Raw genomic sequence first — 17757 nt, 5'->3', positions numbered from 1 at the left:
TTGAGAATGAACATTTCACTGGGATTACAGCGGCAAGTCCCGTTGATTTGCTGCTCTTTTCACCTTGTTCGTAGTGGCATTGCTGCACCTAGAACAAAAGTTAAGCAGGTTTCGCAAGTAGTCACCATGACGGAATTCCGGAACTCGTCATGGTACTCAAATGGCAAAGGATTCCGTATGAAAGACAATTACCGCGGAGATCATCTCCCCGCCGCATCGCAAAAGGTCGACATTGACATTGGAGCCAGAGCACATGAAACGGCTGTTAGAGGATATCGGAGTCTGAGGACGACGGGCAGAGCGTGCGCCAGGGGACTCCATATCGACGCGCAAGCACAGAAACCCGCGGCTGAATGGTTAGAACAGTCGTGGCTGAGCAGTGCGCGCGGGACCTTCGCTCGAACAAATTCCATTCTGCAGGCTACTACCCACGAGGTGAGTGTGGTTCCTGTTTGTCTTCCTGTTGCTTCAATTTCCCATCGTTAAATTCAAGGCATACGTATGACCGTTTAAAAAAATCGCCACCGAAATTCCGCGGTTTGTATGTCTTTATTTCGGTTACGGAGAGGAGGGTGGAGAGGGTTGTAATCAAGACAGCACCTTGTAAAAAAATGCGGTATCAACTTGTACAGAAAATTTTTTTATGTCAATCCAACACTGTTTGATGTCAATCTATTACTGCTCGTCGTCTATGCAACACTATCTGCATCCGTTCAACTTCCGAATTGACCACGAAAATTGTTCGGTAGTAGTTCACACCAGCCACTTTTGGTGAATTTTAACACTGTGAATTTTTTTAAAGTGTACGGGGTTTGATCCTTGCAAAAGTTATATCAAATAGGAAGAGCATGAAAAGCTACGCAGGCCGCGTAAGATCGCTCTTAGTAGGCGTATTATTAACCCCGTGCTAATTAATAGCTCGTTTTACCAAATTATACGTATGTATGTAACTATCCATGTACCTGCATGAGCTGTACACACACCAACTGTTCGAGCTTCGATGACTCCTTGCCTTCATCGGGTGACCAAAATTGAGTGAAATTCAATAGAAGTTGACGCGTTTATCGTACATTTAACGCTAATTTCGGTATGGACTATATTTGGACGTACGTCTTTAGATTATTAATCGCGATCCACAGGATGGTTAGGGAAAATTTCACTTGTACGAAATATCCGAAATTCGCGAAATTAATTATACCGAGAAAAGTATCTGAGAGTCAACTCTAACGGCAGAAATTCTCAGTGACACACGCTGACAGATTGGACAGCCAGTTGTGCATTCGTGCGGAAGACCAAATGTCCCGAATAAATTTGAAGTAATTTTGTGAGGACGATCTACCGATATCCGTTCAGGATTTCTGGACTATCTCACCCTTTTCATGCTCGAATAAAAGCATCTGGTCCGAAAAATAACCATAAGAATCTGAAAACAGGAAATAAATATCACATATTAGTATAAATTACATCTGCTGCTTTTCTATCTTCATGAATTACGATTATACTGGATTCGCTATCGAATTTAACCATTCTCTGTACCCGCGTTACAATGTGTAGAAATCGGAATTACTACATGGGTGCTTTTATCACGTCATTTGTAACGCATCGAGGAATGAATAGTGAGAGAAATTCCACAAGTCGAATGAACTTTAAGCTGGTCGTACTAGTTTAATTGCGTTCAACTTGACAATTCTTAATCCATTTATGGCAAAATTACTTTCCTTGGATGTAGATTTCACTTGAAATTGACAAAGTCCAACAGACGAGACTGGCTGAATGAGAGTATACTTATGTTGTACCAATAATACCTGAAATCTCGACGAGAGTTGTTTATCCTCAAAATGAAAAAATAAAATTTGTATCATTTTCACTGAACTCTGCGAGCTGCTAATTAATTCCAATGTCCTTTGAGTAAACACCGCTTTACCTCTCTAGGCAAAAAGTACAGTCAAAGAGTACATCCAACTATCAACTTTCATCAACAGGAAATGCTGCCCCTTGCGGTTTCCGCCCTTTGAAATCCCTTGTGACTAATGAAAGGACTTGGTCAGAGTAATTGCAATTCGAGTCGGACGTTTACTTGACCTGCTTCTATTATACGGTGTACAGACATTAAAACAAGATTCTTTACTTTTTACTTTATTAATTCACCATTCCGCTGTTTGTCACTAACAGAATATGCAATATGTCGAATTACACAAAAGTTCAGGCGATTATCTATTACAAGTGTACATAGTGGCATATCGACAACAGTGCAAACATTATTGCCACTCTGCAACAAAGAACAGTGTTAAACTGATTATCTGTAAATGCCATATCAAAGAAAAGGAATTTCCCAGGTAAGCATGATTATTCAGCGAACCTTATATTTGGAAATTCACGAGGGACGAATTCATCACGTAAAAGTATAACGTAAAAGATACACCATCTGCAAGTGTGTATGTATATATATATATATATCCTTCATATTCTTCTGGCTAAAAATCAAAGAGTAAACGTAAGATCAAATTATATGGTTCGTGTACCAAGTTAAATGGAATTTCAAACATTGCGAGTGGAGGCAAGTTAAATGGTACTCATGTAATAGGGTGGCGCGTGTATCCCCTTCCGTATATCAATACCTAGGCGAAATAGAAAACCCAATACGATTTGAAGCAATTAGCTCGACAAATGCGAGCCACTTGCTAATGGTTACAAGCGTTGCCCAAGGATTGAGATTGGACGTAAATCTCGAATTGAACTTGTTAAAGAGTCTTTGGTACTTCGACTAGGGTAGGACCAAGCCGACGGGCGCTAACTGGACGAACTTGGTACTAAATCGTCTGACAAAGTTATCTATACATCTAAATTTCAGTTAGCGAACGACTAAGTGAGCTCAACTGCCGCGCCACAGGCAACGGAGTATGGTGTATACAATTATACATATATCGTATAATATGTAATCCAATAACGATTACGATCACTCTAAATTGTTCGTAACTATTGCAACTGCGCCTTGAAAATACTGTGTTTCTTTACCTAACGGCTCTCTCTTCAGACTGATTGACATTATTAGCATCAACAGATCGGTATTTTCTCTACGGAAAGAGGGAGAGAGTGTGTAATGTACGTATGTTCGAAAAACATGGCCGTGAGTTATGCGGTAGTATGTGATATAGAAATTTCATACCACGCGAAATGTCTTCGCGAATCGCGTGCCGATCCTCCGCTGCAAAGTCTGTTTACCGTCAAGTATGAAATATGAATTTAAAGAAAGTTTTCTTATCAGCCGAACTATAATGAGATGCGAAGCCCTCCGTTCCCTGTAGCCCGATGTTTCGTCTCTCTTTAAGTCCGTTCAAGTTAAACTTTTCAATCCTGGTGCTGGATTCTGTCCTTCGATGTCCGACTATTTCCGAATTTCATAAATTTTGGAAATTCCTTGAAACGCTAAATCCATTTCACATTTCGGCTACATTAATGCTTACATAACACGTCCTCATTCGCATGGGGCAGAAAGTGTACTTGAAATTAACCCTTGTAACATGGACGTAAAATTCAACATTTCAAATAGCAGATGGATTTTAAATAAACTTTTCCGTAAGTAGCTCACCTCAGCTAGTGCAGCTCAGCCTCATACACGTCAGCATTGAAATTTTTACCTTCAGGCTCGTGAAGCCAGCCTCGAACCAATACCGGAAAGAGTGCCGTGAGAAAAAGTCAAGACGCAGATACGCACGAACCCGAGGAAAGCCGTAGGAAAAGATATTGAATATTCAAACCTTGAGGAAATGTTGACAACTGAAAATGGCACGGTAGAATAAGTCTTAGAACTTGGGTTATCTCGTTAATTAACTGATCGATACGACTGGGGGATGATCCGCTGAACATTGATACTGGCTAATAGGCACATGTTTGCCGAGAAACGTTAAACACGTCTGGTTAGGGTTCGACGGTACGAATAAGCGCGCCAATATTTACTGCAAGGGTTGAACCTCGCGAGTATAATATATACTTTCAATAGATATAGACGGCGGATGCAACGTATAGAGTTTCTGAGCACCCGTCCCAGAGCAAACAAGGGAGAGCAACCTCGATATTCAATCCTGTTACGATACAAAGTACACAATAATCCAGGTTTGCCCCTCGAAACTCGCCACAGTATCCCGATATGCGGATTATCAGTCCCAAAAAGTAGCGATGAAATCTCGTAGCTGCGAGTTCTATGCAAATAAAGTCACACCGCGGTGCAGAATACCTAATTTTTTCGTTCATCCCTGCTGCCGTGACGCTACATATTTTAACGTTCAGGCTCGAGTTGTGGAGGCAATTTTTTAAGTTTACTTTCTCTCGGGAATTTCCCTTGGTGGTGGAAAAAATTCGAATACCAAACTGACGCGAATTGAGGTTTTAAAGTGGACGATGAAAACGAGACTGATAGTGATTGAAATGCGTTTCGGTATTGCGGTTTATACCAATTGCCTTTGCAGCGGAGCTAACGGCTCGGTATTCGTAAAAAGTAGCCCTCAAAGCCGACGGAGATGATCTCGCATAAATTCCCGCAACTCCGAGTGTAAGCCGTGCTGATCGTGAAACTCCAGGCGATTACCAGAAAGCTTGCCTGAAAATAACTTCGAAGTAGGAGAGACGGTCGGATATCTGTATCAAGTCTGAATGGACGAAATAATAGGTTTCGTGACAGAGATAGAAGACGTAACAAATTATATCCGGCCCAATTAAAGGACGAGAATAAACAAATGAACTCAGCTTTTCACGTAGTTTGAAGGAATTTAAAAAAAGGATGACAAATTACGCAAACAATCGATGTAAATGCCAAATGCGGAGAACAAAATCTCGTTATCCTCGCTAGTTAACATTTCATCGATTGTCCCGAATCGCCGTAACCAGAATGTGTGGCCAATTATTGCAAATGACAATCTCGTACCGTTTCGTCCACAGGCGAGCCGTTTTTGATTCTAAATTGTGCGACTCCCCGTAAAGCGGGATGAAATTGTCACGTATTATTTTCCTGGATCGACAGAAAAATTTGGAGTCCTGCGTTTCTGAGTGTAATGAGTAAAAATACGCACACCGATTTTACGGACACGGAGACAGCAAGGCACCGGATTCAATTTCATTGAAATCGATATTAACATCTCTTTGAAAGTACGCAGCACTTACGCGCCTCATGAAACCTCGATCGATCAATTTTGCCATCACGGTAAAATTAGTTTTTGCGGTCAAACGGAACCGGAATGCAGCCTCTGCATTTTTTGTCACAATGGTTCGTCGGCGTCAAACGGTTGATAAATACCTGCCCGAAAATTAAATCCACTTGGTCGAAGAGCTGCTCCAATACTGTGGGCTAGAAGTTTGAGAAAGTTCTATAATTAGTCTGCACGCGGTTACACGGGTAACTATTTAGTTACCTCATTGGCAAAGGAGAAAGGGAGTCGTGACGATAACCCCAGGATACGCGGTGTTGCGTTAGAATACTCGATGCCACGGTAAGGATTATGAAAATAACGTAGCTGGTGCACATGATCGATCAGTGTCCCACGTCCTTACTCTTGATATCCGTAGACAGGTAGCGCTTGTCGAGTAAAGTTTTCAATACGATCTGGAAATTACTACAAAATTTATTATGCCAAGCTTGATTTAAATAATCTTGTTAAATTTCCACATCCTCGTTAGATCCGTCAATCAATCAGGACGATGATCGACCGATTCGAAAATTTGAAATTCAATCAGGTGCTGCGGTGCAAAAATATCCCAAAAGGGACAAGCTTAGCGGACGTGTTCCTGCGTAAAAATACGATGTGACGAAAATAGCTTACACGTCGCTCGGGAGAAAGAATGTCGTCACATTGATCTTCCACTTTTCAGACCATGGCACGTCGAATCTCCGCGCGACTCTAGGATTCTAACGAATAATGGTTTTGTCCGTACTCCTTGGGTGTCTCCTCCACAAAGGCTTGTTGTCACTGGATCCTCTAATTTACCGTAACCCACAAAGTTCATCCATACGAAGTCAAGTTTTAGGTTCCTGGGGGTAAATTTGGACCCGCAATTGAGGGTAAATCAACATCTGGCAGTTTGATGCGAATTAAGAAGAAAATAGGGATGGTTCAGTTCTCTTCGTGAAAGAGAGCGCCAAAGCGTATCGTGGTATATTTACGGGAGATATATTTGTAGAGCCCTGTTCTTCGAAGTTGCAGAAATTATGCTTAGGAAAAGAAGAAAAACTATTATTCGTTGGATTCCGGTGTACTTGACAAGCTTTCGGGAAAGCAGTTTTCCGTTTGCGGTACAACGGTGAAATGCTAATATTCACTTTTCGGTGGAATCCGAGGGTGCCCAAAGGGATTGAATACCTGCTGCAAAAAGCTTTAGGGTGCAATTGCCAAACACATTCGATTATCCTACCCCGTTCCGTTCAAACATGGTCCGTGTATTTCAATTTTCCCTTCATCAACAGGGGTTATTAAATAACTTCGATGCATGTATCAACAGCGAGTGTTTCGTGAAATTCCCTTAATTGCACCCGCGTAAAAAACCTACAAGTTTCGACGAATTCGTCTCGACGCAGTGAACCTCGCATTGGAACATCAAAGTTTAGTTTCGTTTTACTTTTTTCGTGAAAAATATATTGGATTTTCCTGGTACGTCACGCATCTATAATTCAATGGTGAGGAAACTACAGTTCTCTTGACGTATCTTGTATATGTATAACTGCTTATGGACGAATCTGCGGAAAGTAGCATTGAATTTACGCGTTATTCTGACGATAGAGAGCTTACAGACCACGGCTTATAATTTATGGTTTTCTTCAGTTCGTTGCAATTTCACAAAGCATTTCGTTCGGTTGGTTTTGTTAACCACAAGTGAATAAGATTTGTTAAGTTTCGGAGCGTGGTCCGAATTATCTTCAAGTCCTCACTTCAGAATTAGTGATTCATCTGGTGTTCCTCCTTTATTTTTAAATTGCGTGATATTTTTCTGGTTCCACAGATGAGAGATGAAGCTTCACCATATTGACGACGGGCTCCCATTCAGCAGAAATGCAACGCACGGTGCAACAACAGATGCAATCGATACTGTTGGTGAGTATTATTGAGGCAATCAGCGCATAAACTGACTGATAGTTCAACACGCTGATTACGCGTACCTTGATTTTAACATCCCCTTTATTTTCTGCCAATCAGCTAAGTAGCCCAAGGTTAGAAATGGAATAGAGTGTTGAAGTTCCGCAGTGCCCGTTACACCTCGGAAACACCCTTTCCATTCAATTCACACTGTCACAAGATCTAAATCTAACTGCAAAGGTCCAAGTTATACCGGAATGTGTTGTTTCTTTCGCTAGAAATCTGTTTAGGAATGACTTTAAGCCGTTTTTTTTTAACAAGACCCTCCCCCCTCCCTCCTTCCGTACTTTTGGCCCGTGTACTTGCAAAGTTTCGTTGCAAACGGAAAGTTCGTTAGTGGCACCATTTTTCGTGACTTTCGTGAAATTTCAGTTCGTGAAAATTTTCTTATTCGTTTTCTCTTTTGCACGTTATCCCTGTTTCAACTCGACAGCGACATTGTATGGTGGATGGAAAATAAAACTCCGCCAAGAATTTTTCGTTTCACATTATTCCTAAATTTCCAGCAAAATTATAATCAACGGGTTTTAAATTTTTCACGATGGGATGCAGGGGTTGCCTTTCGTTCAGGAATAAAACATTGGACTCAACAATTTGTATAAATAAATTCGAAAGAGTACTAACAACGATTTTCTGACATAGCTTGAAACTTTACACAATTTATAATTCATGCCGCAGTATAACTCGACGAAATCTGCCTGGTTCGATCAAATCGGACCTGAATTTTAATTAGTTATTAAAATAAAAATACCGCATGAAGAAGTCGCACAGAAGCCGCATTCACGTTGTTTTACGTGAATGGATATTAAACTATACAAAACCAGAATATCCAATCGTGTTACGGTAAATTCCGTTCAATTAAATTGTTTTTATCAACAACTTCCCTTTTTATGTCAAATACCGGGAGATCCCCGTTATAATCTGAGCCGAGCAGAATAAATTCTGAGCGCTTGTTCAACCCGCTTGACGCCACGGCGAGAAGGTTTTATACGCCGCGTGGGCGAATTTTTTCGCGACAAAAAAGTGCTGTTTATTCGAATCGGCAAAATGAGGCGTTGAATTGTAATATCTTAGAAATCTAAAGGAATGTAAATTAATTAGAGAGAAAAAGAACTTGACATAGTTACAGTCGGCATCGTTAAGTTAAATGTCAATAATACGTATTGAATGACACGTAATTGAGATGAATAATTGAGTTTCCTAATTAAACCTGTTCAGTTGATTAGTAAACTCCCACTCACTCTGTGTATAATACTAAGTATTATTTGCCCTCTTTGTTGCAATGAGGTCGGTTTTTGTAATCTTTCTGGCCGTCATCAACGTACGAAATAAGGGGCGATTATTTTTCAGCGAGAAACATTAATCGATAAAAAACTTGACTGCCCCCGACCAAAAAAAGATAGAAAAAACATAACTCGATAACTCACATAGCGAGTATAACCGATCCGTGGAAAAGATACTGGGCAAACTTTTGTCATAATAAACAACAAATAAAAAAGCTCGTCGAACGTGATTTCATTTGTATTTATTCTTTCCCTCTATTCTTTCCTTCCATTTATCTCATAGCATTCAGCGAACTTCCTCCGGATTATGTTTGGGAAAAAGGCACGGCACAGAAAATTAAGGAAAGTTTTTTTAACGAAAAGTATTGGACGTGTTTTTAACTTCGTCCAATTATCGAGCTTCTCGAGCGCGAAACAAAATTCGCGAGTAGAATTTTATCTCCTTGAAATCTGTAATCCCATCTTTTATTTTCACCTTATCATCCGTTTTGTAACGTTTCTTTTCTTCTAACAGTTCCCAAATCGAGTTTGTGGCGTAATGGAAGTAACAAAGAATATTAAAGGAAAACCGAGGCAAAAAACGTTGTCGGCAATTATCGTATATAATCGAAACTTTGTTTCGACACAGTTTGCAGTACGGAGCATTAGTTCGTGTCTGATTCGCATCACCATTCAAACACGACGCAGTATAACAGCTATAAAAATTCTAATTTCCTATTTTTCCGAACGCAGACGATCCGTTTACGACGAAATCATTGACACGCCATATTATAAATAAGAATTATTTCCGTGGAACGCATTCTGCATAAAGGATGCTCGAAAGCAAAAAACTGAAAGGTACACATCACAAGAATAGAATTAACCACCGACCCTCGAATTATTGTACCTACCTTGAGAAGATAACTTCGTTTATCCGGACGTGGGGTAATCCGATCACAACCACGGTAAAACTGCAATAATATCAAGTAGTAGTCTGACGGCGAGAACCGTGGTATAAAATTCCCATGGGAAAGAATGACCCAATTGCTTTGGATTATCACTGTATAACAATGTGGGAAAAGGTAGCTTAGTATACGCGGCTTCGTCCTTGTTTGCAGAAATATAAGGGTATTCCTGATGGCTCGTATCGCAACCGCGCGTTTAATTGATAATTAACTCACCCTTGCCCCGTTGTAATTACCCTGTAGTAATTGAGAGGTTTCGAGGACCTTGCTCTTCGACGAAAAAAGCACAGGTAGTTTTGCATGCCCCTGGGTATTTACTAGGCTTTTTCAACCCTCTGCCCAATTATACCCCGCATCAATACCGTATCTCCCCAAGGCCTTGCAGGCTTCTCTCCGACGAAACTCACGCGCTTACGTTACCATTGCGGTGTTTCAGGGGGGGTCCTGTACCCTTCCATAGGAGCTGCAACCTCTGTGTTGCTCCTGGTGATAGGCGGGACGCTTTTCGCCCTTCGCCGTCGGCTGAAACAGCCGTCTTCCGTCCCCAGCTGCGAGGGCATAGTCGTCTACCCCTCCCAAGGACCAGCGCCAACCTTCGTCACGAAGGACGTCGTCTTCAACCTACCGATTCTCCATTCGGCCAACTCCACGAGCGACATATTAGCCGACCTTGACCCCGAGGACCTGCCGCTTTCCATGGAGAGGCCTCAGCCCCGGACAATACGGTCCAACTCCTTTGGTAAATGGAATTTTATTTCACGAGAGGAGTTTCGGTGACGGTCGTTAGAAATTTTTCATGCGCATTTTCGGAGCCACGAACGTAATGTAACGTTCAAACCCTTTTTTCACCTGAATGACGTATAGATTATTTACTCAAAACACGTATATATTATATATAGCCTGGGCACGCTGACGGTAACCTCTAGTTTTTAACAATTTGTTTCAGAATTTTTTATCTTTTCTCCCTTTTTTCACTGCTCATGCCAAATTATTTCTCCGAGTGGAGTTACACTTCCTTAACAATAGTGCACTTTACCGAAGATTATCCATGCCTAAAGTCATTATTCCCAACACGGCCTCTTTGGTATTTATTAGCAACGCTTTTATTCCACCTCGTATTATTCGCTCACAAAACTGCACTTTAAGTCCTCCTTGAGGAATCAGGAACCACAGGTTACAACCTAAAGTCTGAACCCTCCATTACGCGAAAGCTTAAAATTTTCGATTTTGAGATTCCACCGAATTGCCGGCTCCACGTGATATCGACAAAAAATTAAACCCAACTTGGAACTGTTCTGACCTTATCAGGAAGCTACGGCCTCGGAGGATCTTTGGGATGTTTAGAACCTGACCTGTACAAAGCGACGCCGACTGAAGATCCGTATCCAGAAGGTCACATCGGCCGCATCTGGATGAAGCTCAGTCACGAGCCAAAAACCGAACAGCTCACGGTGACACTGATGAAGGCGCGAAACCTCCCTGCACGCCCAGGAGGAAGCTGCGATCCTATGGTCAGACTTCACCTGGCTCCTGGAGATCGCCGTCACGTTCAGTCACGCCAGAAACGAAGAGACTGCAATCCGAAATTCGACGAGACCTTCGTTTTACAGGTTCTTAATAATCACGTGAAAATACGCATGGAATTCAAGTACCTCGTACTTCGTAAGTATTTTTGCTAGCGTAGCTTGAACAGGATCGGCATCGTCGCGAAGCTGGTCGGTTCTGGGATAATTTCGATTTTGGACAGTTGATTTCGCGACAGCTGGTGAATGCGACACTTTGAAGTGATCTAAAATTATCGAACAAGTACATACACCTTATCACACTCGTAGCGTGTTGAGTAACGAATGTATCTTGGGTGGGAGATTTTTTTTACTCACGTTCGGCAGATATTTTTCTTTACAAAAACGCTGATTTAATTGGTATCGTGCCACACAGGTTCCGAACGGTGATCTGAGTGGAAAAACGTTGCGGATATCGGTAATCGATGGCGGCCGTCCAAAGAGAAATTCGACAATTGGTTATGCGGCCGTGTCTTTGGAAGGGGCTCTTCCCGACGGCGAGCCGAGAATATTTCAGTTGGACCTAGACAAAGTGCGTATTTCGAATACATGACGCAGTAATTAGAAATAACAGAAGACAGGTATCAAATCAGCTTACGGTAGAATGAAGATAAATTCAACTTGACGTTCAACTCGGTTTTGAAATGACCCTCACAGGAACCGCCGGATCACAGTGCTCGCGGGGAAGTTCTACTGTCACTCCAATACAACGATCATTCCGGTCGTCTGACCCTGACAGTTATGGAAGCCAAAGGCCTGAGGCAAGGTGTCGTCGAAGTATGCGCGAGAGCGACCTTATCCAAGCACTGCAAGCCCCTGAAAACAAGGAGAACTGCTCTTGCCAGGCCCAGACAAGGGTGTTGGCCTTTCAGCGAGGCTCTCCACTTCCGGTAAGCACGTTATATCCTCCCTTCCTCTCTCTCGTGGATACTTTATAAATACCTCTCGAGCCCCTTGCCATCAACGTTCGGTGTTACTTCTCACCGTTGACACATTCAGAATCAAGCCCGAACACAATTTGCCTAACATACGTGAAGAAGCGTGCCTCTGACTTACTGATCCATTTTTACTTTTTACATTTCTTCACGTTTCTAGTACTAGGTCATATTCATGCGACATTTTTACTTTTTTTTAGAAATCGTACCAAATGAAAATAGCTAAGAGCAGCGCGTATATACATCTCAGGTCGGTTGTTGTATTTTTTTCTACGCACTGAGCGGAGCCCTTAGTCCCCTAACTTCGACAAAGACCTTCCATTTCTCTCTCTTTCAACTTCTTTAAACCTTCTCGATTTAGGTTGAGCGGTCCTGATGCCAGTCTAACGGGGTCGTTAACGGTGAGCCTTCTTGCGCGTGGTACCAAGGAAAGAGCCCTGGGTCGAGTGGTTCTGGGACCTTACATGTTTGCCAGAGGTCCGGCGCTCGAGCACTGGACCGCAGCTTTCTCAAAACCCCGAGAAGCAACCCAGAGGTGGCACACGCTATCGTAATACGTTTCAAATAACACAACATACGCCCATGGAGTGTCGTTACTTATTTCCGTGATCGCTGTGACTATAAATATAATTATTGTTGTTATTATTATTTCCATTGCCCCATTATTAATAAGGTACATAGAAAAAAGAATTTGTAGACTTTAGTTACCAAATATAGCGATCAAATGTGGCTAGAGATATTTCGTTCATTCAAACAAACACTATGTAACACAAATTGTTGTGTTTCGATCGATTGTTTTGATGAATGAAATGATGTTTCCTGACAAAAAACACATCTTCTTCGTCATATTTGGTAAAATCAACAAATCCTTGGTCTGTGTCATGTGATGTAAGCTATGCCTATACTTGTCTAAACGTGAAATGTCTACTACCAACATTCAACAGAACTCTTAATGGTGATAATTAAACCCTCATTGGATATTTTATTAAATTTTTCAGTGATGTTATTTTTGTTAAATCACATGCTAATTTCTAAGAAATCTTTCCACTGCACCGAAAGGTTTGACATCTAAAAGGAAATGGTGTAATATTATCGATTTCGTAATCGAGTACAGCTGATTTCTTATTTTATTTACTTTTGCTGGTATACTTACTTTGGAATTAATCAATTTTAGGCACCGGTTACACTTTAATTAATGAACTACGGGAGTTCCAAGTATATATATATATGTGTGTGTGTGTGTGTGTGCGTGTGTGTGCGCGTGTGTGTGTGTGTGTACACATATACATAATGTATATGGAGTAATACGTGTCGTGTTAAATTAACCTACGGGACGAAAGGTACTCGGTTGAAAGCTGGTTGCCGATTGGTCGACTGGCTTTGAGGATCAAGGAAAGGTCCACCAAACAATGTTGAATTCAACAGATATTTGGGACCAATTTCTAGACCAAAGGCATCAACAACTCTTATTGCAGAGTAAGCCGATAAAAGAACAATGTGAATTTATTGATATATTCAATATTATTCAAGTCAGTACGCAGATAAAAATGTGACAGAAGGCAAATTTATGTATAGTGTTCTAGCAGATTGTACGAAAATAAAATACCTATATTGGAATAATATTTATTACATGATCCGATTGGTTGCTTTAGTTTAATTTCATTTATGATTTATGATATTAATGGATATATGTACATGTTTGTGACGCCGACCCGATCACGCTAGAAGTATGCCGCTGACAGGTATATGCGTTTATTGAACGGAACCAACACTCGTGCAGGAGTCGCTGGCAGTGCAGCTCTCCGGGCTTTCGGCTGGCTTTATGCCGGATCATTGTCGATGTTACTTGGGCGTAAAGATCTCTGAACGCTTGTTGGCACGGGAATTAATTAACCGAAGACGTTGGCCACGATCCTTATTCACCGGTCATCATCTCCATGAATTCTGCAATTACACGTATCAAATGTTACCTCCTCGTTTCACGATTCGCTATACATTTTTAACCCCCGGATACATTTCTCAAGCTACGAAACCGCGCGTGTTATTTATAACGTCTCTAGTTGCAAAATTAGAAACAGTTGCCGTGCGATATTCATCATACCCACGAGTCTCTCCGACCCCGGTATTCCACACTCGTGTAGGTACTTCGTTTTCACTTTAGATTCCTGTTCCGATTTCGTCAGGCGTCTCACAAGTGTTTACGGATCATTCAAAGGCGGCGTGGAATTTCTTTCAAGATACTTGCATAATCTTTAAAGTTAGGTCGTGCCATTGAATGACTCGGTCTTTCAAATTCAACAATCAATTTTTGGCAGTTCTAATCTTACAACTAGGGGATCGGTGTTCTCACTTGGGAAACCTGATTGGGCACTTGGTGTTTTTTCTCTTTTCAGAGTTTAATGTAAGATTTCAAGTGAACTCTGTGATGTCTAAATACTGACCATCGAAGTCAACGGTGCCGGAACCGTCGGTATCAATTTCAGCAATGATACCGTCGAGGTCACGGTTGGTCAACTTGTCGTCGAGAGCGGCGAGGATCTCTTTGAGGGTAGCGGTGGTGATGTAACCGTTTCCTTCCCTGTCGTAGAGACGGAAGGCCTCCTTCAGTTCTTGCTGCATGGCCTCGGCGTCTTCCTCCTCAAGGAATCGCCCAGCGATGTTGCAGAAACCGTCGAAGTTCACCTTTCCGCTACCCTCTGGGTCGTTTTCCTCGATCAGGGCGTTGAGGTCCGCGTCGTCGAACAGCTGACCCATCGTGTTCAGGATCGTGGCGATCTTTAGGGTCTCAATGAAGCCGCTCTTACTCGTGTCGAACATCTGGAACGCTTTGCGCATAACAGCCATTTTCTGGTCAGCTTCCTCCTGTAAACCAATACGCTCGGTGTAGATTAACGCGTTCAATTCATCTGGAGCGCCTCTTATTTGTTTTTAAAAGCGAAGTCGATAATGGACTGACAAAGTTATTGACTGCTACTAATAAACTTCGGTAATATTCGACCTTTCTAAATTCAGCAGGGTAAGCAATAACGTCAGCTACTAAAATATCTGAAGTGCGGTTGGAAAAATGTGGTACGCGGATTATGCAATACATTCCGATAAAATTGATCATTTACTTTTTCACCAAATTTGCAACTTTCATTGCTGCATTGTACACAAGAAAGATTGGTTTAACTCTGCTAGCCAAAATATTCAGCATAACGAACTGCATGATATTCAACTCACAATTTGCTACGTACTGTAGAACAAGTTAAAAGATTTTCATAGAAAATTCAACCAACAACCAGAATAATTTCGAGTAACATATGACGCCGGAAGGTTCAATGAAAGTGGTGTCGTTTTTTGTAATAAGGATTTAACACCTCCTCCTACACAGTTAATAAGTAGATGAAGTTTCAAGGGATCAATTCTCCGCTTCGGCGTCCGCGTCAATCATTACTATTTACCGTCAGTACTTTTGGTCACAATCACGAGACCTACGGCATTCCTTCTCCTCGTTACAATGGATTTATGGACATGAGCAAACAAGTTGATTAAATCCAAGTTACGTTAAATTGAGTACGACACTGCAGTCGCGAATTGAAAAATAATTGTGCAATTAGATCTTGACGGTACAATAAATTTATCTCGACTAATGAGGAGGAAATCCGTCCTCGGATACGTGCACTTGTATCCTTGTGCATGTTTCGTATTGAAAAACGGAGGCTTTCCGTCACTCCCGAAATAATTTTTCCGCGGGATTCGTCGCGTGTCTGCACTGATATAGTACCGCGTCACGGATAAGAAGAACACGATTTTTCGAAATGATAATTGTTGAGGTGTTGCGTCTATAGGGTAAAAAAAAAGGGATCTCTTACCATGGTGGCTAATGTGTTGTACGACGGACGGCAAATACCTGAAGAGGACTCCGGCGGGGCGGGTTTATGTATACACTGTGGGCATGCGGTAAACCAGCTAGAAAGACACGAGGAATCCCGACGCACTCTCCCCGTTCCTCCTGTCTCTCCCACCCCGGCGAGAGATCGAAAATAGAGCGAAAAATGAAATATATTATAAGTATACGCGGCCGCTTCCGTATAATGGACGACGCAAGGCGACACCGAGTCGAGGAGGTTCACCGTGGGATAGGTGATTCCAAAAATCTTCCATCGTTCACACGTTACGTACCCTTGCGGGTTGCACTAAATAGCCGATTTCGAATCGGAGCTTGTAGTCGACGCGTTAGACGGATTCCGATCAGGTACTAAATCTGGCTCCTTCGTTTCCTGCAGGTTAACACCGCCCACGAGATCAACATTGTTTGTATCTAGTTGACATTAAACTCGTCGTCACCCCGGTTTATGTTCGTAAATTTGTTTCTTTGAATAAAAACAAAATATCACTTTACTTACGTTAAGTTTTACAGAACATGAAAACGAATTGTATAATTGAAGATGATCATATTTTTTCACCAGCAGTTTGCTTCTTGTTACATACTAGACCCGGCGAAATCATTCAACGTTCTTGCAAATCTAAACTCGTTTACTATCTGACAGTAAACTAACTGCTTGATTTTTCAAAGCAAGTACATCTATGCGATATTTCCAGGACAGGAGTTTCGAATTGTATCGTGAGTAGAGTGTCTTTAGAAATAATACCAAACGCAAACTATTGTTTGGTTCGTTTAATTAAGTATTCTTTGCAAAATAGAATAGAAAATAATGATTATTTCAATGTGCTTCTTTTGCCTGGAATTCTGAAAGCCTATTAACGATATCAGAATAGATGCTGATTGAAGGTAAGAAGCACAATATTTCACAAGTCGTATCCTAATATACGTTGAAATATGTCTGGGATAAAGATAAATCTATTCAACCTGTAGAAATATTTGACAACGATTAATGTACTGATTGTCAATTTTCTCTTGTACAACGGTATTAATCAGGACAATAAATAAGACCGAAGGTTCCACTCGGTGGCCAAATCTAATATGTTTGATGTCATCTTAGACGAACTTTATTTTTTGGCTTCTGCTTTTTCTATTTGTTTCCGTTTCATTAATTACCTCGACATTTTTTTCTGTTCCGTGTAGTATTTTGACGCCTAAAAATCGCTTAGACCTGGTAAAAAGACGGACCTTGTGCTAAATTTTGGAAAATAGGTGCCAACCAGAGCTCGAATGAGTCTACCCACGTTCATATACGTAACTCCTCTGCAGCGTTTCGAATTATAGCCCGTTGCACCTGAGATAACATTACTTGAGACTCCGCTACCGCGTCTTCGAAAATAATCTCACAGAGACGGTTTCAGAAATTACTGCAGATTTTACGTAGAACTCTTAAGATTTATGACACACATCACGAAGCAGGAAATATGCGGAATACCAAGCAGAGAGAGTTAATAAAATATTTACACATGAATTTCAAAGTTTGACTTCCGTTTGAGTTGAAAATTCATTCAACAGGAGTAACTGGTGCGTGAGAATATTTCTCGAGATATTAACAAAGTAACAAAATTTGAATATTAAGCTCAAAGAAATACAACGTAATGTAAACATTTATAATACATAATTCTTCTTGAATAAGAAAATATACATAAAATATCTCTAGGCAGATTATAAGATCTTTGAAAAATCAATAACATTCTAAAAAATAATGCGTAAATTGATACGCTTGAGAATGTACGTCATTTTGCCGGACGGTGTTTCCTCAATGCGCGGTATACGCATACGTATATTTGTTCGTCTGACAGAACGGTAGAGTGGCAAGCGATCATAACTTTGCAGTGATAGTGCATGGGCGAAATGCCATCGGGATACGTAAGCCCGTAAATTGGGAGTTGCAATATTCTATGTCAATGAAACGCCAGTTGCAGAGCACAGTACTTACTGTGCTCAATGGTCAATGCCAGCCAGTTTTATGAATTTCGAATTGCCG

The 17757-nt window shown here is 41.3% G+C and overlaps 2 protein-coding genes and 1 long non-coding RNA gene across 4 annotated transcripts; 1 reads left to right on the top strand and 2 right to left on the bottom strand.

Annotated features, from left to right (window-relative positions):
- The first annotated feature begins 154 nt into the window (after positions 1-154).
- Positions 155-13687, top strand: LOC124211352 (synaptotagmin-15-like). Of its 2 annotated transcripts, XM_046610331.2 has the most exons (7): positions 365-435; positions 6988-7079; positions 9785-10087; positions 10657-10958; positions 11287-11442; positions 11568-11800; positions 12207-13687. In XM_046610331.2, the coding sequence occupies exons 2-7, from the start codon at positions 6995-6997 to the stop codon at positions 12397-12399; spliced, it is 1272 nt and encodes a 423-aa protein (XP_046466287.1). In that variant the 5' UTR covers positions 365-435; positions 6988-6994; the 3' UTR covers positions 12400-13687. The 2 variants fall into 2 exon arrangements, with proteins under 2 accessions (XP_046466296.1, XP_046466287.1); XM_046610340.2 differs by lacking the exon at positions 6988-7079 and having other exon boundaries at positions 155-435.
- Positions 10313-12358, bottom strand: LOC124211393 (uncharacterized). Its single transcript, XR_006881446.2, has 4 exons — positions 11509-12358; positions 11229-11433; positions 11001-11137; positions 10313-10921 (listed from the first exon to the last, which is right to left on the bottom strand). It is a non-coding gene; the product is annotated as an uncharacterized lncRNA (long non-coding RNA).
- TpnC25D (Troponin C at 25D) lies at positions 13453-15845 on the bottom strand. The gene is made up of 3 exons (XM_046610404.2): positions 15700-15845; positions 14287-14707; positions 13453-13789 (listed from the first exon to the last, which is right to left on the bottom strand). Exons 1-3 carry the CDS (start codon positions 15700-15702, stop codon positions 13761-13763), a joined length of 453 nt encoding a protein of 150 aa, XP_046466360.1. The 5' UTR covers positions 15703-15845; the 3' UTR covers positions 13453-13760.
- Between the last annotated feature and the right edge of the window lie 1912 nt (positions 15846-17757).

This window comes from Neodiprion pinetum, chromosome 1 (assembly GCF_021155775.2).
Source record: "Neodiprion pinetum isolate iyNeoPine1 chromosome 1, iyNeoPine1.2, whole genome shotgun sequence".
Taxonomy (NCBI): Eukaryota; Metazoa; Arthropoda; class Insecta; order Hymenoptera; family Diprionidae; genus Neodiprion; species Neodiprion pinetum.
Note: the sequence above shows the minus strand (reverse complement) of the source record. Positions and strands in the feature narration are given on the sequence as shown.